The sequence below is a fragment of the Notothenia rossii genome (genome assembly GCF_949606895.1).
Source record: "Notothenia rossii genome assembly, chromosome: 1".
In the NCBI taxonomy this organism is placed as follows: Eukaryota; Metazoa; Chordata; class Actinopteri; order Perciformes; family Nototheniidae; genus Notothenia; species Notothenia rossii.
In genome coordinates this window covers 81,574,695-81,602,088 of record NC_136912.1, presented here as the reverse complement: position 1 = coordinate 81,602,088, position 27,394 = coordinate 81,574,695, and the positions used below count along the sequence as shown (strand labels likewise).

The 27,394-nt window shown below is 43.0% G+C and overlaps 1 protein-coding gene across 21 annotated transcripts in view; it reads left to right on the top strand.

Annotated features, from left to right (window-relative positions):
• Nucleotides 1-27,394, top strand: part of ephb3b (eph receptor B3b) — a 63,166-nt gene that overhangs the window by 27,452 nt on the left and 8,320 nt on the right. For 3 of the 21 annotated variants that reach the window (XM_079674940.1, XM_079674937.1, XM_079674936.1), the window contains exons 2-14: nt 4,560-4,624; nt 9,315-9,987; nt 13,324-13,479; nt 14,447-14,782; nt 17,125-17,249; nt 17,809-17,971; nt 18,473-18,581; nt 20,157-20,209; nt 20,477-20,599; nt 22,581-22,828; nt 23,377-23,592; nt 24,710-24,859; nt 26,120-26,319. In XM_079674940.1, coding sequence (XP_079531066.1) covers nt 4,560-4,624; nt 9,315-9,987; nt 13,324-13,479; nt 14,447-14,782; nt 17,125-17,249; nt 17,809-17,971; nt 18,473-18,581; nt 20,157-20,209; nt 20,477-20,599; nt 22,581-22,828; nt 23,377-23,592; nt 24,710-24,859; nt 26,120-26,319 — 2,617 coding nt within the window. Of the gene's footprint in view, nt 1-4,559; nt 4,625-9,314; nt 9,988-13,323; nt 13,480-14,446; nt 14,783-17,124; nt 17,262-17,808; nt 17,972-18,472; nt 18,582-20,156; nt 20,210-20,464; nt 20,684-22,580; nt 22,829-23,376; nt 23,593-24,673; nt 24,860-26,119; nt 26,320-27,394 lie in introns of all 21 variants that reach the window. The other 18 variants (XM_079674939.1, XM_079674938.1, XM_079674927.1 and 15 more) reach the window with 12 other exon arrangements.

Sequence of the window (27,394 nt, the reverse complement as noted above, 5' to 3'; positions counted from 1 at the left end):
AGATCCAAGCTTAATCCCTCACCTGTCTGCTCCTTTGCGACCCAAGGATTTAGCCCTGTGAAACGTCTACACATTCCTCTCTCTCAACAATAGCCTTTTTTCCCCCCCTTCCTCTTTTGGTATTTTTTCCCCTCCTTTTAAGAAGTCTACTTGTTTGAACAAAGAAATATTTTAAGAGGCTTGTAACTGTGGGTGCTGTGTGTTTCTGTGCGTGTGCGTGTGTGTTGGATGCGGCCATAGGGACGAATGCTAGAGTGCCCTCCCCTGTTATTAGGCCTGCCCTGTCATTACGGGATTAAAGTGTAGGGGTTGGGTTTGCGTATATGTGTGTGTGTGTTTGTGTTTGTGTGTGCATGTACTTATGTATTTGCCTGCAAATACAAATACAAATACAAATACTCAAAGACTGCTTGTATTTCTGCAATTTTTCTCACACAAGCACAATTTGCAGAAAAAACAAAACCCTACCATTTTCTCCCCATGTTCGTTAGGATTATCCCAGGTGCATTTGACCTCGATCATAAATAACACTTTACTAAAGCAATCCTCAGGTTAGTCAAACAGAGACTCTTTAATTGAATAGTCTTCATAAGTGGTAGGAGGTTGAAAAACATTCCCCTGTTCACCACATGTCACATCCATCGCAACACAGCAGGAAAACACAGGCAAAGATATAGAGACAGGAAAAGAAGGAGGGAAGAGGAAGAGGAAAAAGACAAATGAAAAGGGGTCAAACCTATCCCTTCTGAGTAGAGGGAAGAAAGAGAAAGTAGTTGGAAAAGTGAGTGATAAAAGGGGGTATGAAGAGAAGGAGATTGAGAAAGTGAAACGGTTGGGAATTAGATCCATCGTTTGACAAGGATGATGAGAAGAAGATTGAAAATAAATGAGAAAGAAGTTAAACTTTGTGCAAGCAAGATGGATTAAACCGCCTGTGTGTCCTGAGCCAGCGGTACCTCCCACATCTGCATGCTTTATTCTCACTCACTGTGTGTGTGTGTGTGTGTGTGTGTGTGTGTGTGTGTGTGTGTGTGTGTGTGGGTGGGTGTGGGTGGGTGGGGGGGGCAGGCTGTTTTGCTAATTAGTCTCCGCACAGTATGTTTGTGTGTGTGTGTGTGTGTGTGTGTGTGTGTGTGTGTGTGTGTGTGTGTGTGTGTGTGTGTGTGTGTGTGTGTGTGTGTGTGTGTGTGTGTGTGTGTTCCGCAGTACATTTGCATGTCCGTTTGTCTGATTTACTCAGTTTGGTCATTTTCCCTCTCCAACCTCGAATATTTCCATCTCTCATTTTACACTTGCCGGATTTTAAAGGGGGAAGTGAAATGAATCGAGCCAAAAGGCAAGAGAGATAACTTTCTTTGTACGAGGGAGGCTCTAAGTCACACAATGGCTATTTCTCCCTCAACTTGTTCTTCTGGTTGTCTATCTGTCTATTTTCCTTTTCTATCTCTCTCTCTCTCTCGCGACTGGGCACATTAGGCAAGCCGCCAGCATGGTCTTACAAGCTTTCAGAGGTTGTTTGCTTTAGAAAACACACCTTTCTCTCTTTAATCAGTTTTACTCTGCCTCTCTGTCAGCCTTTATCATCCATATAGCACGGGTTTGGCTATTTGGCTCACAGAAATGGTTGCTTTGTGCGTGGGCATATAGCACATTATTTTCTGGTTTGTATTGTGTATTATTGTGCATGTGTGAGTGCGTGTTTGTTTTCTGTGTCTGTGAAGGTGTCTGAATTTGCTGCACGGTCATGAATATTACAGTGAGCTTCTATTGCCTGATGCGTTATTCACACACACACACACACACACACACACACACACACACACACACACACACACACACACACACACTGTGCGGAGACTAATTAGCAAAACAGCCTGCCCCCCCCCCACACACCCCCACACACACACACCCCCACACCCCCCCACACACACACACACACACACACACACACACACACACACACACACACACACACACACACACACACACACACACACACACACACACACACACACACACACACACACACACACACACACACACACACACACAGGCCAGGTTAAGTCCTGGTCATTCACTGCTTGAGCTCTGGCCCATTGACTCTGGATTGGTGCTCCACTTTGGGCACAATACAGAGCTTTGCAACACATACACACACACAGGCACATACCCATAGGTTTAACAATGCAGATGCATCGAGAAGGGAAGGGTTACTGCTGCACATGCACTCCCGAATGATCCACTTTCTAAACCACTGAGTCAGACTGCATGTGTTTGTATGTATGTGTGTATACCCCCCTTTCTGCTTTCTTGTTTTTTCTCTGTCATCCCTGTCTCCCCCTCTTTGACTGTCCCCTTATGTCATTGTTTCACTGTGTTGTCATTTTCGGCAAGGTCAGCTCTAATGAAAGGGCAACACACCATACACACAGCCCAGTCATAATAATAAACACCAGGCAGCGGAGGTGTATCATTTCCAACACACCAGCTCACTTACCTGCGTAGCTGTCGTTAACAGGTCCCAGATAACACACTGTCATTGTGTGAGTCAGGGGAAGTCCTGCAGCTAATATGCACTGACACTGTTTCTGAGATGAAAACACTAGTCGGCCCCTATTTGCTCAAGAGACAAATGTGGATCATTGAGTTTGGTTACAAAGAGAAATTGGAAAAACAGACTGAATTCATGATTTTTAAGAGAGCCACACAGCACAGAAAGATAATCAGACACTGACAGGTGAAAAAGGGAACCTATTGAGAGAAAGGTGGTGAGCTTGATTCGACTCTGAAATCCTGTGAGTGCATGATATTCACTTTGGCTCCCATTGCCACTCCCAGAGAAACAGTTCTCGCTGTGTGAACGGGCTCACAGTGGAGCTACCAGACCATTTTGCCTGAGGGCAACAAGCCAGAGCTACATTCGAAATCTGATTGTATGTGTTTTTTCTGCGAAGAAAGATATTTCCCTTCGGCAGAAACTCTCCTTGGAGTTATGTTTTCTAAATGGTGTAATAGCCACATACAAATGTCAGAGACAATGTCACTCTAAACACAAGGTGGTGGAATTTGATGGGAATTCCCAGTTGTAGTGCCTTGTCGACATAATTCACAAGGGGTCTCTGAGTTCAAGAGTATTTGCGTTTTGTCACTGCCGGTGCTTCTGAATGCAGCAGTGGTGGCAGCAGGTATTTGGAGGAGGGTTGGTGAAATCCTAGGGTTTATTCTTTTATGTTGCTCCAAAATCCCTTTTCCTGTCAGCTTACCAGGAGGAAAAAAATCAAAGAAGAATGAGGGAGACAGAGGCAGAGAGTAGCAAAGTGGGCTGAGATACCTTTTATGCCTTTATTGATAGTGATAGGAGAAAGACAGTGAAGGTGGGATAGAGAGTAGTGGAATGAGATGCATTTGCTCACATGTATTATGCACCCTAAACTCTTGGCTATCGGGTCGCCCAAAGGCTGAAAGCCTTCTTTAGATGCATCCCCTGCAACTGAGGTGGGAAAAATAAGACAGTTCACACTTCCTTCCATGAGCAGGGAAGTTTCAAACTTTTTGCCATGCCGTTTCATCATCTTTTACTATCTTGTACAACAGCACAGCGGTAGAGATAATAACGGTGGCAGTATACTGCGCCGTGAGCGCCAAGTAGTAAAAGACTCGACATTTATAGTGTTCCTTCTCTGCTCTCACAAAGCCGTTGTCTTCGCCAGTAGAAACATGATGGTGGAAAGTTGAAAAAAGAATAGGAATTTGCTGAAAAGATCACTGTCCACTATTTTGTGTGTATTGTGTACGTTGTGTGTGCTTCTCTTTGTGCCAAGAGACAGGCATAAAAGTAAGGTTTACTTGAAGTGTGTATGTGTTCAAGTATTGACAGAAAGGGAATCTAACTGAAGTGTATTGACCTTTGTTCCGCTTAAGAGCTCCTCTTTTGTGACACCTAACTTTATAACAACCCCTCTCCATTCAACCCTTCTGTTGGGCTATATATCTTGTGAAGTTTTACAACCTGTACTGGCTGTATGTGTGTGGGTGTTATTGAGTGTGTGTGTATGTGTATGTGTGTGTGTGTGTGTGTGTGTGTGTGTGTGTGTGTGTGTGTGTGTGTGTGTGTGTGTGTGTGTGACTGTGCCCTGTGGGAAGCGGAACCGTTGCTCAGCAAGACTCGCTGTTGTTTCCTTCCCCTGTATAAAAGCAAACGTCTAATTGAGACTAATTAGCCAGACAAGGAGAAACAATAACATGTCACAGAACACCTCGCAGATCACCCACCAAGACCTCCCTCACACACTGTCTTTAGGTCTTCTTGTCACACACAGACATACCGTACTTCTTGGTGTAATTAGGACTAAAATTACTGTAAGCCCGCGCTTTCTGTCATTCAGTTATTCACCCAGTTATCTGAGAGCAGCTTTGGTCAAAGCCTCTTATCTCTTCAGCGGTTCGTTTGAGAAGCTTTATGACATTGTTGTAAAACTATTGAAAGTTCTATTGATCTTCTCTGTCACCCTGTTCCTCTTTGTCTGACCTGGTTGTTATCTTTCTGCTTCCGTTCACAGAGACGCTGATGGATACGAAGTGGGCGACGACAGAATTAGCCTGGACTGCACACCCTGAGACCGGGGTAAGTTCATATACTTGTTTATGCGAGGACAGTAACCTTGACTCTATACTTGTATCCAAGGGGTTTATTCAGTGTTGAGTGCAAAGGCTTCTGAATATAGTATGTTTGCATGCTCTTCGGAAGTGTAATAGTCCTCGACACCTTCATCGGTAAGTCTTTTAACAGGATATGTTTTGAAATTCAAAAAGGAGGCGCTTTTTAGTGAGCAGAAAAGGTACACTGCAATCCAATTTCACTCACCCGCCCAGTCACAGATGGTCATTCGCCTTGCCCTTGTGCACTTCAAACATGTGGAAACGCCAGGTTCCTCATAAACTAACCTTTAAAAAATAAAATATGTCTGGTCGTTGACCCATTTCACACCCTGGCATCCAAATCTACCACACACAAAGTGCCAGTGACAGCCCCATCTTGCTTTCCTATGTGGTCTCCACAATGGCCTAAAGAGGAGCAAAAAGAGTCTTGACCCTTCTCAGCTATACTTCAAAGACCCACAGTGCTCCTCCCCTTGCCTTTGTGTGGCCTTCTGACTTGGCCCTTGTGTTTTGAAAGGTGGGCCCCTTTTTTTATACTTTGTTAGTACCACAACGCACTTGCAGGGACATTCTACTCCAGCTGTTCGAAATCGCCGACCCTCCTTATTATCCCCTTCCTTTGCTTCTGAGTAACTAAGCACTAATGAAGCCAGACACACTAGCCACCTCAGCTGCAACAATCATTAGGAGAAACGCCCTCCAAGCTTTTGCTGCTCTCCTTCCCTCTTACCATCCCGTCCATCTCCCTTTACCTCCCTCTGCCCTCCTCCTCATCGTTAAGCTACTATAAGGCAGAGATGCTCCCAACGGTCCTGTGCAGAATGGCAGAGAACCAAAATACGCCTCCCCATTTCTTTTCCAAGTAATCCTGCAACAGATGCCCCTTTTCAATATATATAAATACAGTGTAGAGCCTTCTGCACCCCAGATTTCCCAAATCACCAACAGAAAGAATGGAGATGTGTTTCTCTCCTGTTCTCTTTTTGTAGCAGAATTTGCAGCCAATGATGGTTGATCCTGAGGCATCTTTCAACCCTGTATTCCCTCCTTTTATGTTTGTCTCAAAGAATAAATATAAACTCCCTTTTCTTTCTGACGTCTTTCACAAAGTATTGTGTCTGTGTTTATGTGCTTTTGAGGCCTCGCAACACAAGCATCAGAGCCTATTTTTAAATGTTTTAATTCAGTTGCTCAAAGGCTACATACTGGGAAACCTGGAAGGGTACGCAGTGATACTGATATTAAATAGAATACACAGACTTGTCCATGTAGAGAGAGGGAGACAGCATAAAGGAGAAAGTCTAAAAGTCTCTCCCAGGGATGCTGTGCTTATCACAGTGTTGCACAACACATACAGAACAAGCACCAGACATAAAGCTACACATATGAAACATTAACTGTGGACAGGGAATCCAGAGACCAATGGCATATAATCACTACTGTTAATGCCACCACTCTTGGTATAAATAGGGTGTAGAGAGGCATTGCCGAATAGTTATCTGTAAAAGCAAGGCAATGCCTTCACATACCATGTTATGAGTGTGAGTGTTTTTACAAGTATTCTCTTTAGTTTTTCACCTCTGAGTCTGCATTTCGGTATGAGGATTTCACTGCCTCACTGTCTGCATCTGTCTGTATAGCCTGTAGCATACGTGAATCATGCATGCCTTTGTGTAGGTGTGTGTGGATTTTCAATTGCACTATGTCTATCTGTATTGTGTCTGTGTGTTTGTCCAAATACTGTATCATTTATCCTTCGAAACAGATGGTTCATTAAAGGGGAATTCCACTTTATAGCAATGCTTCTCTCAGGCCTGTAATGACAACCACAGGGTTTTCCAGAACTGTACAATGATAACAATATACCAAGTTACTTCGCTTATAATGAAAATAACCATTGTTATCACTGTAACATCTAAAATCTCCTCCGAAATTAGCCTCTAAGAGCTTTAATATTACACATAACCAGTGGTGTAGTGGGCATTGGACGCGGGGGTACGCCATACCCCCACTTATTTGAAGCATGATTTCTTTTTTTAATAGTCTAATACATCTAAAATCATTGCCAGTGTTATCAGTTGCAAGTGTGTGTTTGTTGTAATAATGACGAAAACATAATAGGCAGATTTCACAGTAATTATAATAAAAACGTAGCTCAAGCATTCATGCAACATGATTTGAAGCGTGTGTGTGTGAGGGGCAGAACTGTGTGTGTAGGGTGACCAGGTGTCCCGCACTGTGCGGGACTGCACACACAGCATTTTTATTATTTGTCCTGTGTCCCACACATTGACAGACTATGTCCAGCATTTGAGTGATATATGCGCAGAAAGGCCGGATCGGTTCGCTCACAGCCGGCACCGCCCTTTATTATTATATTGTCTAAACGGGATCATGTAAGTTGCGCAGACAGGCGACACAGAGGTCCCCCAAGCCCCCCGTTGACAGTTCACGAGCGCGTCCATAGTGTCTCCCGTCCACCCACCACCCCGTCCATCCAGTAAAAAAATCCCCAATACACCACTGCACATAACACATGCATTTTCATTTAGCTAACAATTAAATAATGTCAAGAGTTATTTAATACTAACAAGAAGAAAAGTTAAAAAACCATAAAGCTTGTTGGGACTACAGCGTTTAGCTCGTGCCTCAAGCCAATGATACTAGTTTATCTAAGTTGCCACCAAGGTTGCTAAAAGTAAATGTTCTTGAATTAATCTATGGATTCTTAACAGATCTTAAACTCCAGCAAGACAAGCTCCTTCTCCTGTTTTATTTATATCTGTAGTTCGTTTGAAAGTTCCATAGTTTTGCCAAAAAGTGGCAAAATATATTTCTGCAGCGTGCCTTTGCACCATCTAGTCTAGGACAATGATAGTGCGTCATAGAAGCGTTGTTCATCACCACCTGAAAGTAAAATGTAATTCTTTGATTGGAAAGGACAAAGAGAAAATGGAGTGGATCGCAAATCTTGCATAACGATTCATCATGTTGGAAATCGATGGCAAGTTACTTGACCCTTTTTCACATGACCTACTTAATTCATTCAGGCTTGGTAAGCAGGCGCTCAGAGTGTTTGGCCACTGGTGCGTGTCTCGGGGGGGATGACCTCTCTCTAAACACACAAATACCTAAACAGACAGCCACCTACACGTACACACTCTCAAACAAACACACAGAGCGAGTGCACACACAGGCAGACAGACTCACATAAGCACATTAAATAAATGCGCTTAACTTCATACACACACTCACAAACACTTGGCTGGATCGCTCTTTTGCAGTGGGTGATTTATTACACTAAACTAAATACCCATTGACACTTCATTTTTTTAGCCTTCCCATTGACCTGGCCGGTGATTATTGATTCCCTCTGGTCGCTTCCTCCTTCGCTCTCACCAGCCATTGCTTTAATGCCACGGCCAAGCTACGCCCATTCTTCCTCTCTCCCTCATGGCCTCCTGGGTCTTGGATGAATAGCCTTGTCTTCACCACATCCATATCACAACCTCAATTAAGATACTCAGAGCGCAAATAAAAACAACTGGGACTGGAGAACAAATTAGAGCCTTTATGCCACAGACTGTAGATTGTTCTAAAGCAAACTTAGGTCCCCAGAGTGCAACAATAAACTTTTAATGTGTTATAAATGTGTATGTCCTTTAATACCTTAATATTGTAGCCATGTCAAGTAACGTATACTTCCACATAAAACTACTCTCTATCTCTTACACCTTTGTTGATATTTATTTTGTTCAATTCGATTTTCCTACGCTTTGTCCTGCAAAATGCTCTAATGCATTTTCATGCCTTATGCAAAACACATTTAAAAAAGTAATATGCAAATACACTGGCCGGGCTTGGTTTCAGTAAAAAAAAAAGCACTCTGTTTGTCTAATAGTAAAAGGGAGCAGATCCCTGAGCATACACGCACAAAGATATATTATACACAGAGGAATCGCTATTTGAAGTGAAATGATTTAATCGCGTGTCCTCATTTGAGATTGAAAAATGCATTAGATTACAGTCTCTCTGCGAAGCTTTTACAGTCTAGTTTGCTTGTGCTCATTTAATGAAGCTGGTAATCAAAGTTTAGAAGATTTAATCCCATTTTATCCTGAGTAATTCACCCCCTGGGTACTGTAGTAGCATTGAAAGACGTAGAGGAGCGTAAAAAACGGAAATCATGAAGGTTAACCGGGCGTCTTCATTAGAGGACGTTGCGATCATTGCTCTGTAATTGAAGCGTAATTGGTTGTGAAGCAATGTGGCTGCTCCTTCCAAACAGATATGAGGTACACATGCATTGGTGGCTCTGTAGTGAAGAGGTGACAAGTTGCTGTAATTGAGATGAATTTGCAGTCCTTGTCCCTGGCTATTCGCTACACTAACCAGAGATGAAAAGCGTAGCATGGGACAAAGGCAAAGGAAAGTAATTGAAAATGGCCAAAAAGGAAAAACTAGGTTACACTTTGGTTCTTTCTCTCTGAGTCCTTACCTCTGCCCATTTGTCTTCCTCTATCATGCAACGTGACTGAACGTGCATCTTAAAGTTGTAATTCAATGTGTGCATACATTCTTGACCCCAATGTGTATATGCCAAAGATATGACACTTTTACATCTTCTGACCTGTTTATCTGTTCTCTCTTTTCAGTGGGAAGAGGTGAGTGGCTATGATGATGCCATGAACCCCATCCGGACTTACCAAGTCTGCAATGTACGTGAGCTCAACCAGAATAACTGGCTACGCAGTGACTTCATCCCACGAAAGGATGTGCTGCGTGTATATGTGGAGATGAAATTCACAGTGCGTGATTGCAACAGCATTCCTAACATCCCAGGTTCTTGCAAAGAGACCTTCAACCACTTCTACTATGAGTCTGACTCAGACTCAGCCACAGCCACCAGCCCTTTCTGGATGGAGAACCCATATGTGAAGGTGGACACTATTGCTCCAGATGAGAGCTTTTCCATGCTTGAAACTGGGCGGGTAAACACAAAAGTCAGAAGTTTCGGGCCATTGTCCAAAGCTGGGTTCTACTTGGCCTTCCAGGACCTTGGTGCCTGCATGTCGCTCATCTCGGTGAGGGTCTTTTACAAAAAGTGCTCCACCACCATCGCCAACTTCGCCGTTTTCCCAGAGACAGCAACTGGGGCTGAGGCTACCTCCTTGGTCATTGCCCCGGGAACTTGTGTCCCCAATGCCGTGGAGGTGTCTGTGCCATTGAAGCTTTATTGCAATGGAGACGGAGAGTGGATGGTTCCTGTGGGAGCCTGCACCTGCTCGCCTGGTTTTGAACCAGCCATGAAGGACACCCAATGTCAAGGTGAGTGTTTTCAAAACAGGTATTTTTGGTCAGTCCATGATTTTATATTCAGTGTTTGCCATAGGTTATAGACACATACTCCAACAGGAAAAAAAAGATTCAAGCCAAAATGTTAGGTGGACTTTTTTGTAGCTCATTCCACATTCTCCCCTCCTGGAAGATGGTGGTGGAGTTGGGAGGATCTCCCCATGGCGATCAATAATGTATCACATTATTACTGCTGTGAAAAGTTACATTAGCATTTTAGGCACATGGTATCTGATGGTTCTATGCAGAGTGAATAACAATGAGTGAGTACTAAGGGGTCAAAGTCTTGCTGAAGGACGCTTCACAAAGTGATTGTCGGAGAGATTAAAACAGTATTGTTTTGGCTACAGGTTAGATCCTCTTTATCACTAAATAGTTCAGCTGCAGCATTTACATGTCTTGTGTTCTTGGACACATCAATCCAATGATCACAAGGTAGAATACTGCACACTAGATGACACTGTTAGCAGGGGGCTGTTCACTTGACCTTAGTTTTGCCTGGCAGCTGGTTACTAAATAAATGGTGATTCAGGGGAGGCTGTCTGTTTTTGAGAGGGCCTATGATGGTTTCAGGTCAGTTGGAAAACATGACGGGTTCACAGAGGTTGAAAGCGAGGTGAATTTAAACAGCAATGGTTTCAACTTAAATGGAGTGCAGGTGACAGCAGGAAGAGAGGGAGGGATACGTGAAAAATGTCTGTTTGCTGAGGGGTATGGGGGCGTACTATTTGGCTTAGGGTGAGTAGGTCAAATGGAGACAGCGGAATGAGTTAGAGAGTGAGAGAGAGATAGCGAGAGAGGGGAGCTGGCAGGTTTATTGATCCGCAGGGTTTAATGCAAGGTGTCTGTGAATGCACAGTTTATATGTGGATTGTCTGCCTTGGTTCACAGGGCTCATTCTTCTCCTTGCATAGCAGTAAGAGGTGAGGCTGAGAAGACCTTTTGAGTTCAGTGCCCATACTATTAATTAGCCACAGAGTTGGTGGATGCTTTACAATGGCAGCTTCTGGCACACCCTAAATATGCGTGCTCACCTTTAGAAGGAGAGTGTGTATGTGCCGGGTGAGAGAGTAGTACATCTAAAGCATGGTGTATGTGGTTAAAAACTCATTTGTTTGCTCCTGGCAGCTCAAGGTGAAAGCCCTGGCGACTAGGTCCTGATAAAATGTTCTCTAATCAAGCCTCACTAGAAACCACAAGGGATAAATCTCCCACTCTTCTTCTCTTCTCACTTCACCTCCCCTCAGGTCCACGCTCCATACTCATTTCTCAATTCTTTCAGTGTGACTCTTCCTTTCTTACATGTTTCTGTCCTCATTTCAACATGCAGTGTGTCCTACAGCTCCACCACCATTGCTTTCTCTTGCTCTCCTTTCCTAATCTGAAGGATTTCTCTCATTAATAAGCCATCACAGTTACAGTAAGGATGGCTGCATTAATATTTATCGATGGTCTTTTTTTTTTGCCTTTCCGCTCATTTACTGCATATTTCTCTCCACCAATATTTTTACTTTTCTCTTCATGCTCCACGCTTTCCAATTTCAGCATACATTCTAATCAGTTCCTTAAGCTCTATGTTCTGCATGAACATCGAGCTTAGGATAAGACACAGGGGAGTGGGGAACGGGGGGAAAAGAGCCTGCAGGATTAGCATTTTCTATGCCTCCACCTCTTCCACCTCTCCCTCCCTTTTTCTCTAGCCCTTGTCTCTCTTTCTTCCTCATTCTTTAGCAGTTCCTCTAAGGGGAACATTGATGAAAGGAAGACGATGACCCCTTTACTCACTGGAAGTGATGGATCAGCACTTTCAGCCTTTCCCTAAAAAATGGAAATGCTCCATCAACATCTTTCGTCAGGCCAACATGTTCAAAAATGAACACTCTTATCCCTTGAGGGTTCAGAAATTGCTTGAAGTTTACTTTGTGTGAACTCAGATGAACTTACATGGTTGTTGACACCGAATCGAAGAAGTAGTTCTACCACCTGGTTAAACTCAAGGTCATTTGTATTTATCAAGCGGTGCTTCCTGTTAGCCATTGGTGTGGACGAATCTGATTAATGGTGGAAGAACAAATACACTCAGTGCTAATGTACACGGTGCAGTCAACTGGGTGTTTTGTGCTAATATTGAACTTAAAAAGAACAACAGGGGAAAAGCAAGGGCAGGAACTGGTGGGCTGTAGATGTGACCTCAAACCTGCTGTTTTCAACATGGAGCAAAAACAAACGCAGGAGCTTTAGAGATGATTATCATTTAGGGAGACAAACATTGCAGTGTGTCCTTGACATTGACGAGTTAACGCACTAGTGGGTCAGCTAATCAACTGGACCCTGTAAACTTTGCCTGTCTTACCTGCTGTCATTTCTTTTTATGAAGCAATGCGGCAAACTCATTTATCTTTTAACAAGACAGTTTATCAAAGATATGAAGTCGGCCAGTGTTCTGGATCACAGTGCCGCTTCAGTGTTTACCGCCTGCAGTGTCTGCAACTTATCACTTGTAAACTTCCAAACAGCGGCCATAAACAGATATACTGAACTAACAAAGACCAGCGGGGTTTTTACATCTAATGACTTGGCTTCACTAATCAAGAACTACAGTACTTAAGGTAAAACTATGCTGAAGGTACGTTATTTAGGTATTTTTAGGGCAATAATCTCAGAGACAGACCTCATAACACCAAGCACATTGAAGAGACTTGTGTCCAGGATGTTGTTTGTGTACGTGAGCAAACATGTGTTTGCACAGATGTGACATGTTTACCTTAGAAGGTGTTGTGTGTATCTATATGATGATATGTGTCCAATTTTATATGTATTTGATAAAGTACTGGAATCAGATAGAGAGCACATGCCAGGGTTCGGTTCTGAAGGTTGTTCGTGTAACTTCGGTATACAATCTCATCATGTGAGACAGCTTCATACTTCTTAAAAAACACAATTTGTTGAAGTAACTTTTTTTCCATAAGGGAAAACAGGAAACATGTGGGGTTAAGAGCAAACATACAAATCATGTGCATGTCCACACATAAACACACATGCTTAACACATAAAGTAAGCTGTTTTAGAAATGTTTACTAGTGAACTGGAACCGTGTTAGTACAGAATTATCCCGCTTAGTTAAGACATTACAACCTGTTGTGAACAGTTGTTTGCTAAAGTTAAGGATCAGTGAGAGTAACATTTTGTTCATTTATTTCACAGTGCCTTACTGCCCATTTGGATAACATGACCCATACAAATTGCTATATGCTGTATGCTATTACTTATTCACTCCTTTCTTCCTCCATCTTTTATTTTTTCCATCAGCTTGCAGCCCTGGCACCTTTAAGTCCAAGCAGGGCGATGGCTTCTGCTCGCCCTGTCCGGCCAACAGCCGAGCCAGTTCAGGAGCCTCCAGCGTCTGCTCCTGTCGAACCGGGTTCTACCGCTCAGACAGTGATGCTCCCGAGTCCCCCTGCACCAGTAAGTACAGACTGCTTTCAATTGACTGAATACCAACAGCATTTAAACTCCTACTGATGCTGTAATTACAATTTGTTGAAAAAAACTGACAGCAACAGATTTACACCTCAAAATATTCAGACAGCAATCAAGTGTTTTGTTTGCTATTCAACAGAATTCTTGACTGTGTGGTAAATGTTCTCCCAAACTTCCCTCTATGAATTGTGCCCTCTATGGCTGATAAAAGCCCTCTGGAGTATGTTCTCACGAATGGCAAACAAGTCTGCTTGCTTTCCCAACGTTATCCAAAACGTTATCATCCAACCCTTCCCCCGCCTGCCTCTCAATCTGTTCTCAATGCTGCCATCGCTTTAGAGGCAGACAGTGGAAGAAAATTCCTAGCAGTCCCTTCTTTAAGAGCAAACGTGCACACGTTAAAAGCTAATTCATTTGCTGGTAAAGAGAGAAGAAGATCCTTTTTTCGGTTGCTGGGATGGAGGGCTGATTCTCCCACAGTGCAGTGAAAGATAATGCTCCAGTAATTGGATAAGAATTGCAAAAGCTCTGCCAATAGTTTTTCTCGCTCGCCCCCCCCCAGCACTTCACGAACAGACACACAGTGGAAATGAGCATGCAATTCAAATTTGAACTCCTTTCCTATTCTTATTTTTTCTTGTTTGAAAAAAATGCTGGAACAGCCTCTCTTTTTTGTGGAAGCAAAAAATGTTCTAGTTAATTCTTGAAAAAATGTGCTAATACCACAGCACAAGGAACAATTCTGTGTTATGAATTATGCTGATAGCGGCTATGAAATAATGAATGTATTTGTGTATAATAAAATGTAAACTGTGTTTTGCAATTTGAATCTATTGTCAGTATGTCTCTTTACTGTCACCAAGAAACATTTCTTAACACCTATTGTGCATGGAGATTAAATTCACTAAATCTATTTTATTCATCTCTTCCACGCTTTACTTCCCATTCGCAGCTATTCCTTCTGCACCACGTAGTGTAATATCCATTGTGAACGAGACCTCACTCGTGCTGGAATGGAGCGACCCTCGGGACCTGGGTGGCCGTGAAGACATCTTCTACAACGTCATCTGTAAGAAGTGCCTGCCTGAGCGGGGAATGTGCTCGCGGTGTGACGACAACGTTGACATCTCACCACGCCACCTGGGCCTCACCCAGCGCCGTGTGGCTGTCCGTAACCTACAAGCCCACACACAGTACAGCTTCGAGATTCAGGCAGTCAACGGTGTTTCCAACAAGAGCCCATACTCACCTCACTTCTCTTCAGCGAACATCACCACCAATCAGGCTGGTAGGTCCAGCCGCAGCCTCATGGCTTACCTGTCAGATCAATATTGAACTTGTAGGCATTGCCGACTTTCAAAGGCTGGAAAGAAATACAGCAGAATGTCAGAGAATCTGTTCTGCGCTTAAGAAGTACAATTTCTTCTATGCATGTAGGAGTGTGTTACATATTCTCCCTTTGAACAGGGATTGAGAAGGAAGACATTCTTCTGAATGAGTTTAGAAAGGGACCTTGTTCACACGCCCACAGCATGCTCTGTACTAACACTGCTGCAAATAGCAATAGCGAGGCAGTGTGTATTCAAAGTGTTGAACCCTCAGTATTATAGCTGCCCACGGCTTCCAACCCACCGCTCCTCCAGCCCACAGTAACTGGGCCAATTTAAAATCATTCCTTAGATATTTTTTGTTGGATTCAGAAGATCAGCACATTTTTATACATAATACATAAGGGTAGTAATAATAAGCTTTTGCATGCGATCATCTACGCTGTAAATGTCAGGGTCAATGACTTTGCATTACAATGGCTAGATAGGTAGGTGGCTTGATAATTAAGTAAGGAGGTAGGTAGGTGAACAAATATGAATCATTTCTGAAATTGCTTTTAGTTGGTTAAGTTTAAACTAAATGACCTTAATACATTTCATTACTCTGGATCTTACTATACACTGGATATATTGTCAGTTGGTCTCTAAGGTTATACCAAGGCTATTAAGTTGTGCCTTGGATGTGTTTAGTGGCTCTGTTAAATTGGCTATTCCTGCAGGCTTAGACAACACCAAGGATTATCCCTTGCTCCTACCACCATCATCTTTCTCTTCCTCCATGGCCTTGTCCTCCTCACCTTTAACCTTGAGTTCCTGCTCCTAAAAGATGCTTTAGGAATGCCTTCTGTTCTCGGGTCTAGGACCCAACGCACTACAGGGCCCCACGTGAGGGCCTTATTGTTTCACAAGAGGTTCAGCACTAGGCTGACAGGGACCACTGTCCATTCATAGATGCTTGGGGTCAGTTGGGTGCGAACAGAGTAGTGAAGGAAAAAGGAGGGGGCAAGAGAGCATCAACTGTGATCAGATTATCCGGTGGTGTAGTCCCAGGACCATCCCTGCATGTGCATTCACCTTTTAAGAACCAAAATAAATACTAGGGCGGTGATAAGCCCTGGGGGCCACCTCCATGGTTACTTCAACGTCTCCTCCTGGAGGAGGGCCCCTAATCCCCTGGCTAGAGTAACCAGGGGATCTGCCTCGGAAGCATTGTCTTCTGGGGAGAAAGAGAGACGTGGTGGGCCTGGGTGGATGGCATGGGGGGAAAGCTAGGGGAGGGAAGGTTTAGGGAGCAGAGAGAGAGAGAGAAAGAAATAGAGAGATGTCTGGCCACATATGCAGGCAGCAGAGGGAGAAAGGAAATGCTAGGGGGAGGATGAAAGAACTTAAAACTGGGGATTAAAATCCTCGAAGGAAGAGAGAGAGACAGAGCGAAGATGGAGGTCTGCAGTGGTCAAAAAAAATATGAAAGTGAATAGCTGAAGTAGACAATGCAATTTAAAGTGTGTAATTGTGTGAGTATTGTAAAGATTGAGGAACTTTTTTTGAAGATAATTTACAAATAGAGAATGAATGTTGAATTTAAGCAACAAAAGCTATGAAATAGACTGAGGGGAGTGAGTGAGTCAGAGGTACAAAACAAGCCTGAACTTAAAAAATTGGAAAGAGAGACAGGGAGGCAGACATTTGGCCGTTAATAGGCACATGTGAACAAAGAATAAAAAGCTCAGGTGGGTGGAGTTCAAGTGTGAGTTATACTCTTTGTGCGAGTATTCACAAACCAATGTCTATTTGTATGCATAAAATACAAATCATACTTATACAGCGTTGATGAGCTAACAGTACATGTAAGAACAGTACATAACGCATAGGATTAGCTTGGAAACTACTAAACTGCAAGATGCAAAATTGCAAGCGTAATTTACCATGCAAGAAAGTAATGAAAATATAAAACTCAACATCTGTATGTGTGTGCTTGCCCCTATAAGCTAGCCTACAGTTGGTGTATGTTAGAGGGAACTGCATGTACCAGAGTGTCAGTCACTTTTGCATTTGATTCTCTTGTCACTGCAGAAGTAGACATTCCCTCTCCCTCCCCGAGGACTTAATGAGGGACAATTTGAGCATTAGTGGGGAATGGGTCTGCATACTAACTATTGGCCAAAGCTTTTCACAAAGCCCACAGTCTAAGACTTTGTATTTAGGCTTCTTTGGACATACAAAGGGCATAGAACTTGAGAATACATAACGTATAAAATGACAAATGTAGCTAATTTCCCATTATTTGTTTCACCCTATGTAGCTCCGTCTGCAGTGCCTACAGTTCACCTGATGGCGGCCACAGCGAGCACCATGAGCCTGTCCTGGCTGCCTCCAGAGAAACCCAACGGAATCATTCTGGATTATGAGATTAAGTACCATGAGAAGGTAAGAAGCTATGTAAGTCAATGTCTCTAATTCAATCCAATTGCATTGAATTGCATGGTTTCAATTTCATTTCTGTTATTGTAAATATGGGAACAATGCTTTTGCTGATAAACACATGGTTGCAATGAGGCAAGTAACCGTTCACAATCTTAGCTTGTGTGATCATCCTCCAAGTTGCTCTCTTTCCATCCCCTAACTTCTTTCCCCTATTTCTAATATGCTCTGCCCTTTTTTATCCTCCTTTCTCTCTCATCCATGAATTAGAACGTTTCTGTATTTTCCAGGGGCTTTCCAGAGATTTGTGACTGGATCTGCCTCTGGGAGAGGTCAAAGGCACTCAGTGTATATCTGCTCTGTTTTTTGTCATGTCCCCCTCACAGTGGATTAACACGCCCGCCAAAATATGTCTCTCTCCTCTTATCTTACTCTTTTCTCTATTTGGTTTTCCTCTAGCCTGCAGGGTTAGATGTATGTGTAAGGGACGGGGTGATGATGATTTGGACACATATGGCTGCTTTTTCGGTGTTGAACTCATCACTGTTTGTCTTTGCCTCTGCAGGATCAAGGTGAGGCCATTGCCCATACCATGACTGCCCAAAGAAGCAACGCCCGTATTGAAGGTCTCAAGGCCGGTACGCCTTATGTGGTACAGGTCCGTGCCCGAACAGTGGCCGGTTACGGTCGTTACAGCAGCCCAGCCGACTTCAGCACCAACCTGCAAAGTATGTTACTCCTTTACCTATTTCATTACCCAAGAATATATTAGAATATTTTTGGCTTAGCAGCATTACCTCTATAATAGTGACTTGAATAATCTTTTGAAAATAATGGAGGCTCAGAGCATATGGCGGTGAAAGCTACTATGCCTGGTTTTCATGCAAATAGACTGAAATCCTAAGAGAGAAATTGGCTTAATAATTGTGAAAATCCATTTCCTAGCAAACAGTCAAGGTATCAGCCTCACTCTTGCTCTACATCATACTCAGCATTAAGCTGAGATAGAAAAAGAGCTGAATAGTTTATTTTATAGTATTTCTATGTCACATGTATTAGTCCCAGGTTGCTCTCCATTCTGCCTGAAAAAACCCACTATAGTTATAGCATATAACTCTAATGTGAGAGGCATTCACTTATCATAGAGCACACAAATGATTGCAAATATAGTAGTGTATCTCTCCTGACAATATGTCAAATTAACCACTTTTTCACTTTTACCCTTAAAGCTGACCCTCCAAAGTCATGGCAGGAGCAGCTGCCACTCATCGTGGGATCCGCCACCGCCACCTTGGTCTTCATCATTGCAGTTGTGGTCATCGCTATTGTTTGCCTCAGGTCAGAATAAAACTTATCTAACAGTCTTTAAAAAGTCAGAGTGTGGCAAAGCACGTCTGCGCTGATTCAAAATATGTTCAAACAGCGAGGACTTACAGAAACATTTGGGGATAATAGTTTCCCTTCAAGTGGAAAAAAATTGAGATGGCTTCAAATGTCAACTTTGTTTGCATGTCCTCCAAACCACCCCAGAAAAGTCTCAGCGGATTGCGGGGCCACCTGTGAGACCACATAGATTAGCCTTCTGAATCTGTGAATAGTAAACAGCTCTGGCCAAAAGGCTACTTTCCTCACTGAACACAGCATGGTGCAGCAGCTGTTGGGACTGATAGGCCTGTCGTCATGGCCAGGCACTCAGAATCATCTGTGTGTATGCCTGACCACAAAGCACCCTTGTCTGCTGGGCCCAGTTGACTGGGAAGACGCAAGCTGTTGCTCACACCTTACAACAAGTCCGACATTGCATCAGCTGGGTCTAACCACACTCGTTTATCCTTATACCGCTCATTTGTCAAGCAGCAAATGCTGTACATGAATGTATATATATGTGTGAAAGGTTGGCACCCACTGCTGACTAGCGCCCACAGCGTTCCCTCCACAAGCCAGTTCAGGCAGTGCCTGACAAGCGTGGGCATCGGTCACGCTAGACTGAATAATAATCTCCCTTGCTCCCCCACCTCTCTCTCCCTCTTGCTTCTTCACTCTCTTCTATTTTCACACCAATACATTGTGTCTCTCCCAGGGTATTGGCTTAGCCACTGCTCCGACTGCAACAGAAGATGAAGGAGGAAAAAAATAGCAATAATACAAAACACAGAGCTTCGGCATATTCCGGAACCAAATTAAAATTTGAAATAAGATGCAAATCACCATCGGGTATTATTGCCCTGGTTACTGGTTAGACAACAAAGGAACCACATTAACATGTCATTTCAACAAACCAGCCCCCTCGCTCTGTCATCATCTTTGTGCCCTCCCCTCTCACTGTGCATAAGGGACATGTGCAGGATGATGAGGATACACAAACTGAGAGACATAGCTAAAAGAGAAAAAGAGAGGTACATTTGGAAATGATGAAAAAACAAGCAAGACGGCGAGAGAGAGATAGAGAGAGAGAGAGAGAGAGAGAGAGAGAGAGAGAGTCAATGAGGAGAAAAGAGGCAGATTGAATTTAAAGTACAGTGTGATGTCTGTAGGGCGAGAAAGGCGAGACAGCTGAGCTTGCTGTTTGAGTCTGCTTTTGTCTCGGCTGCTCATTTTGGGGGTACCGAGAGCGAATGGCTTGTACTTGCTGCATCAGACAATGATATAAGATCTTTTTGTTTAGATTCGTGTTACAGTCCCCAAGTATGAATCATTTTACCACCAGGCATTGATCCAATACCGTGCATCCCTTGCTTCCAATGCAAAAAGACAAAACATTTACCAAAGCCACATTGTGATGTACTGTGGCTGCATCTCTCCAGACATTATTAGGGATCTGTTTTTCCCTCACTCCTTTGTTCCTTGCTGGCATCTGCTCCCTGCTGTGTGGAGCCAATGTGACTCAGTTTGCTTTTTCATCTTTCTCAACAGAAAGCAGAGAAATGGTTCAGAGTCGGAGTACACAGAGAAACTGCAGCAGTACAGTAAGTTTCTTCGCTGAAATGCCCCCTCCTCTTTGCATTATTCACATACAGTACCAACAGCATTTTTCCTATATAAATGCCCCATCTTCTACTTGGCAACGACTCAGTATCCTTTACCATAGCCAACATAACCCTAATTAGCTTGATCATGTAGTACATTAATAAAGTGTTGGAAACAATAGGTTTTCTGAACTTTACATCACATTTTAAAGTTTCCTTTGACATCATAGATTCACTTTCCTGTTCTTGCCACTGAATCCCCTATAGTAACGCCGGGAATGAAAGTCTACATTGACCCCTTCACCTATGAGGACCCCAACGAGGCTGTGCGCGAGTTTGCGAAGGAGATCGACGTCTCCTGCGTGAAGATCGAGGAGGTCATCGGCGCAGGTAACCCACCAAAGCTCCTGAGCTACAGGGGGAAGGCTGCTAGTCACCTCCAGGCCATACCGTTAGAGGACTTCACACCAAGCGGTACTTTCACTCAATTCATCGCTAGCCCTCTCCTTGCTCCCTCCCCCTCCCACTCTCGCCACTTGTTAGGAACCCCCTTTTCAGTATTACAGATGTCTCCAGCACTCTGTGTTTAAAGTAGTACTAGCTAGAGTATGAACTTTTTAATTTAGCGTCAATCACCTAGCATCCTATGTTGTTAATCATGCCATGTGCAGCTAGAGTAGCTGTAAAACCGTTTGTTTGGTGGATTATAATTTTACTCGTGTTTTTAAAACAGAGCCCAATCCTGGAAAGAGAGAGATTCTATGTCAGGAAATGAATGTAATTTAAATATGTGAAAAGCTAAACAATGTTGCAGATTTAGCCCAATAGAATTCAAGTACAGACAGACTTTATGTAGCTAGTAGAGATGTTAAACCTGTCCAAGCATGTATGTAGATTTATATACAGACACTTTAGGATTTAACTCTTAGTATTTGCACATAGACACCAGCAGTCGACTGTATTTCAGTTCTGTGGGGTGTAATCAAAAATGTTTACAAAAACAAACTTGGTTATTGACATACAGTTGTTAGTGAAAGACAATGTGGATGATCAGACCCTACAGGCTTTTTAAATGGGTTATGGCTATCTTCCATTAAATTGTTTTATGTGTAGTATTATGGGGAATGTGCTGGTTGTTGAAAGCAATTCTTGTCAACAAGGAGCATGGCTAATATTTATCTTGTGCATTCCCCATGATATATCGATCTGGTCTGCATGGGGTATTATATATTCAAATGTTTCTTGTCCAGGATTGGTCATCTCTGACCCCTACCCACCTTTAAGTGTCTTAAGAACCTCTTTATTAAAGAGTGCTTCGATTGGATCACAATCCTTAAACCCTTTTGCTGGCAATATGTGGTTGGGTCCCCTCCTTTTAGCAACCCTCCCTTGTGATGTTGTAGATAGTACAATATTAAATGTATTAAATATTTTGGATAGTAATATCTCTGCTCAAAAGCTGCAGGAATGTGCCAATTGAGGTTGAGTTTTCTTAGCATTGTATCTGAGCCAAAATGGAGGACGTTGTGATGGCAGAGATGGGAATCCCTACTACTGCTTCTGCTACTACCATTACTACTGCTACTACTGCTACGACAGCTCTTCTACTCCTGGGGCTACTACTTGAACCCGTCGCTTCCAAGCATTCGCCTTTAAGTGACAAACCCCTCAACCCCTGTCTTCCCTGTCCCCCTCCTCTCCTCTCCCCCTTCCTCAATCCATCCAATCCTCCATCCCCTGCCCTCTCTCCTCTGACTTCCCCTCACTGTTGTTCACACACATCGCTCATCGCCTAATTTATCTTGCTTTCTTGCACACGCTTGGTGTAGACTCTAAACGTAAAGCTTCCTCTGCCCTGAGAACCACAAAGCTTCTTTCTCCTCCTATCTCTTCCTCCTGCTCCCGCTTCTCCAACCACCCCGAAGCTTAGCACCCCCCTCCCCCTATCCTTGCCCTCCCTCTTCTGTCTCTTTCAGTTCCTCACACCCTGTCACCCTTCTTTAACCATTTTTTATTTTAATTTAATTTGAACATACATTTTTTCAACTCTACTTTCATCCTCATACCTTACATTCGCCATGCTGTTTATTCTAATCCTTAGCTTAACAGCACAAAGTCATGTTTGCACTGCCATCCCCACCACCCCTTGACACTGGCCGAGAGTCCTGGCTTCTCTTGCAGTCCCCCATGTCCCACCCCCTCCTGCTACCCTTCCCTGATTCCTTGGTTCTAACCAGTTAACTGTCCCCTCTCCCCTCTTTTCCCCCACTCTCCTCCACTCTTCCCTCATACCTCTCTCCCCTCCCTCTTTCTCTCTCTCCTATTCCTCTTTTGTTGTTTTTCAATGACTGGCTCACGTGGGATCTCGCAGGAGAGTTTGGAGAAGTGTGTCGTGGTCGCCTCAAGCTGCCTGGGCGTCGAGAGATCATCGTAGCCATCAAGACTCTCAAAGTGGGCTACACTGATCGTCAGAGGCGGGACTTCCTGTCTGAAGCTTCCATCATGGGGCAGTTTGACCACCCCAACATCATCCGCCTGGAAGGTGTGGTCACCAAGAGTCGGCCCGTGATGATTGTGACGGAGTTCATGGAGAATGGAGCACTGGACTCTTTCCTAAGGGTAAGAAAAAACAGCATCCACAAACACAATACCCATAGGAATAGCTCTAATAAAAGCATGTATCCATGATTTTTTATCAATAATGCAACGCTATCCGGCAACTAAGCCCATTCAAATCTGATTGATCTTGCTTTTAATTATCTCACTTTCTACGGAGCCATAAAAGGTCTTCTTAAGCTCTGCTGCAGAGCGCTCAATGGTTATCTGACAAATTCTGCATTCAGGCAATTGGTGACATTTACAAAAAGCTCAGTCTCCAATGAATCACTGCCTTAAAGTCAAATCATACATTGTCTGCCAGCAAAAGGGGAAAGAAGGGAACAGACAATAGATAGGTAGAAAAGAGGAAGACGTTACAGTGTGATGTATTAGGTGAGGAAAGATGCAAGTAATAGGAAACATGCTAAAAAAAAAGTACTGTAAGAGATACTTAAAAAAGAAAGAAAGGTAAAAAAAAAAAGCTAAAAAGGAGACATATATTACTTTGAATATGCAACCTTGATCTTCAATCCAATCCATCCTTATCGCTTTCTCTGTTCCTTTGCCAGCTCAATGACGGCCAGTTCACAGTGATCCAGCTGGTTGGCATGTTGCGTGGTATCGCAGCAGGCATGAAGTACCTGTCGGATATGAACTACGTGCACAGAGACCTGGCTGCCCGTAACATCTTGGTCAACAGTAATCTGGTCTGTAAAGTGTCTGACTTCGGCCTATCTCGTTTCCTTGAGGATGACGCTACAGACCCCACCTACACCAGCTCCCTGGTGAGTCAGAGTATGAGTGTGTCTGTGTTTGTCAATCTGTTTTCATGTTAATGTCTATTTTCATGTAAATACATGTTTAAAGGTGCTACATGTAAGGTTTAACATCAATACATCACCATTATGTTAATTGATGGCCCCTTTCACTAACTTACAGAATAATCAAGTATGAGTAAATTCAGACAAATAGATTTAATTTAATTACATTTAATTTAGTTTAATACCATTGTGGGTTGAAAGAAGATTTTTCACTTCCGCTGGCAGGATCAGGTCAAAAAATACATATTGCAGCTAAATGAATGCTTATCACCCATTTTCTTCCATTGTGGAATAACAAAAGCACCTCCAAAAGACAGAATGATGTACACATTGGGGATTTTCTACAATGCTTTACACTGAAGCTATATCAGATTTCCTATACAAATCCTGAGCCGATAAATGACTATAATGATATATAAGACTGATTTGCTCCTATTGTCGCATAACATACACAATTGGAAAAGCAGGCTAGGGCACATAGGATTGGGTCCTTTGAGATTGAGTATAATAGTCATATTATATCATTATATTATGAGCCCTGGAATAAAGAAAGGCAAACTCCGTTGACCTGTATAACAAAGTTGGCTTTGTGAGTTTTAGGTCTCCTGACTTAAAAACAGAATAAGGTGTATAATTCTCAAGTTCAACTTGACTAAAGCAATCCAGATATGTTAAAACATCTTGGTGACAGACAGCAACAGTGTTAATTGGAAGTGTGTATCTTACTTTGAGAGACAGTGCTTGCGTGAAGTACCAATCAGCCCACCAATTTGAGTTTGTCTGGTAGTTATATGAAAGGGTTCTATGATGGTGATATATCAATGTTTAATACATCAGCTTGTAGCACATTAAATATTCTAGCTTCATGTGTTTGTACATATCATTTCCTGTAACTGTCTTACTAACCTTGTGTGTACATGATGTTTGGGTTCTACAGCATGCACCCATGTGTTGTGCATCAACATTTCCCTTAGACTGTGTTTTTCTCACCCTCTCTCTCCCTCTTGTATGTGTGTGATTCTGTGTTTGTGTTCCATCCCTCCAGTATTTCATGCTCACATACTCATTCGCATATCCACAGGGAGGAAAAATCCCCATTCGCTGGACGGCTCCCGAGGCGATTGCTTACAGGAAGTTCACCTCCGCCAGTGATGTGTGGAGCTATGGCATTGTCATGTGGGAAGTGATGTCATATGGCGAGCGGCCCTACTGGGACATGAGCAATCAAGATGTAAGCTCATATTTTCCATAATGTGAAATATGCATACTTAATGTGAACTATATATGTGTATATATGTATATATATATATAAATATATATTAATATTTTATGAGAAAAAGCCACCCTAATTAAATATTCTTCATTAAACAGTAGCATTTTTCAATAAAAGATAAGTGTAGATATTTTCTAACCACTTCTGCCATTACTGTCCTTACTCCCACCCACAACTATCATGCAAGCTGATTTTTCTCTGGCCCTTATATCTATGCATTTCCTTAAGCCCCTGTCACACTGTCCCAAAATTGACACCCGATGGACACACGATTAAGGAAATGTTCAAATTCGGCTCTGATCGTAACAACATCGGGCCATTCGTGAGGGCATCTTAAGCCATCGTATGACCGCCGTTGGAGTTTCTCAGGCTCCGGCAGCAACTTTGTGAGCGGTGGCAACATCTTTGGCATCACAAAGCATTGCCGAAGGACCGTGAAGGTTCATTTTCGTGTTGCCTTCGTGTGTCCATTTTGCCCTTCATAAGGCATTCGTGAGGGCATCTTAAGCCATTGTATGACCGCCGGTGGAGTTTCTCAGGCTCTGGCAGCAACTTCGGGAGCGGTGGCAAAATCTTTGGCATGCCAAAGATTTGGCCCGAATGGCCCGATGTTGCTACGATCAGAGCCGAATTTGAACATTTCCTTTATCGTGTGTCCATCTGGTTGTTTTATTGCACAACAAAATCATGTAAACATATTATGTAAATAACCCAATTTGTGTTCTGTGAAACTAAAAAGGATATAATATATTATTTTGAAGGCGAGGAAGTTGTTGTTGCTATGGAAACAACATGACAGAGAAAACTTAATATCTTCTACATATAAAGACGGAGAAAGTAAAGAACAAAGTCGGAAAATATCAGTACAGTATCATAATACTTTAACATAATTGTTTGTGTTACTTTCGTTGCAGTTGTATGTCTTAAATGTAATGTAAATGTTGCCTTTGTGTGTGGTTCGGGGCCATCTTCGTGCGAAATTCACAATACATACATATATATTCACATATTCGTGTGTCAATTTCGGGACAGTGTGACAGGGGCTTTAAGGATTGTTCCTGTTTATCTCTGACTCTCCCATTATTTCCCTCATTTATCCTCTTCTGTCCACCCTTACTTGCTATATTTATCGACTCATCTCTCTTCTTGTGTTCCATCCTCTCTCTCCACCACACTTGGAGATTAGAACTGATTGTGGTATTTGTCGTTCTTTCTCAGGTGATAAATGCCGTGGAGCAGGACTATCGACTGCCCCCACCCATGGACTGCCCCACAGCACTGCACCAGCTCATGTTGGACTGCTGGGTGAAAGAGAGGAACCTGCGACCCAAATTCACCCAGATTGTAGCCACGCTGGATAAACTTATCCGCAATGCTGCCAGCCTCAAAGTGGTCACCAACAGCGCACAATCCACTGGGTAAGGTCCTTAAAAATCAAGTTGGTCACTTAAAGTTCAAAATCAGTATGTAAGCCAAGTAAATTAAAGCTTTAAGTCAAAGGTCGTATGTTGTGTAGCTCCATGAAGCTGGTGATTATTGAAATAGACTTAACCGTGAAGATCTTTTCTCTGGAGGTTCATTTTGAGTTGTATTAGGTTGGATTGGTGATGTTCATAATGGGCAATAATGTCTCATTATGATCATTGCATAATGGATATTAGTTCTGATTGCTTTTCTAAAAATCTTCTATGGTTTTCTTATGTCATATGTTAAACAGACCTGCTGGACTGCGTAATAGGTCATTCGTTTATTTAATTAAGTCACTTGACTTTTAAGCCGTGAGAGTCCAGGCCAAGCTATTTTATCTGCACCTGAGCCAGAGAAACCACTAAAAGGATTTCCGCTGTGCAAATATTACTTTACCAAGCTGATACTGTGTCGGCGAGTCTGTCTGACTCAGCTTTTACAATCTCTTAACTTCTATAAAGGGAAGATTTCTTTGCAAACAAATCTGTAGTTCTCACAAATGCAGCCAGGGCCCTTATGCAAATCCAAATTACCATGGCTCAATGCAGCCCTTAGAGCGACTCCTCTACCAACTGGGAACTAAATGAATGATGTCACATCCACATTTAGCTGCACTACCTTCCTCTGCAACCTGTTCTTGGAAAGAATTTGAAAGATAGAAGGTGGCGGAGTCGAAGCGATAAGAAGGGGGATGACCTACCTTTCTGTCCCTGCATCAGGGTCTTTCTGTCTTGAGGGAGGGCCGCAGACAATCCTGGTTTAGACTCATGGGGGAAACCAGGGTCTCGGTTGCCCACTGGAGCGACGTTCTTAGAAGATTAAGCTTGCGGTTAATTAGCTCGATTAAGGAGATGTAAAAAAGAGATGGGAGCCTCTTTTAATTAGCCACTAACGAGATTTTAAACGGGCCAGTGGAGAGGTGGCCTCCTGCCGACAAACCTAACAAGGGAGGAGTGAGAGGTGATAACGCCGTCCTGGTCGCCATTGAAGGGTGGCTGGAGGTTAACTAACACTGTCTGGGATAAA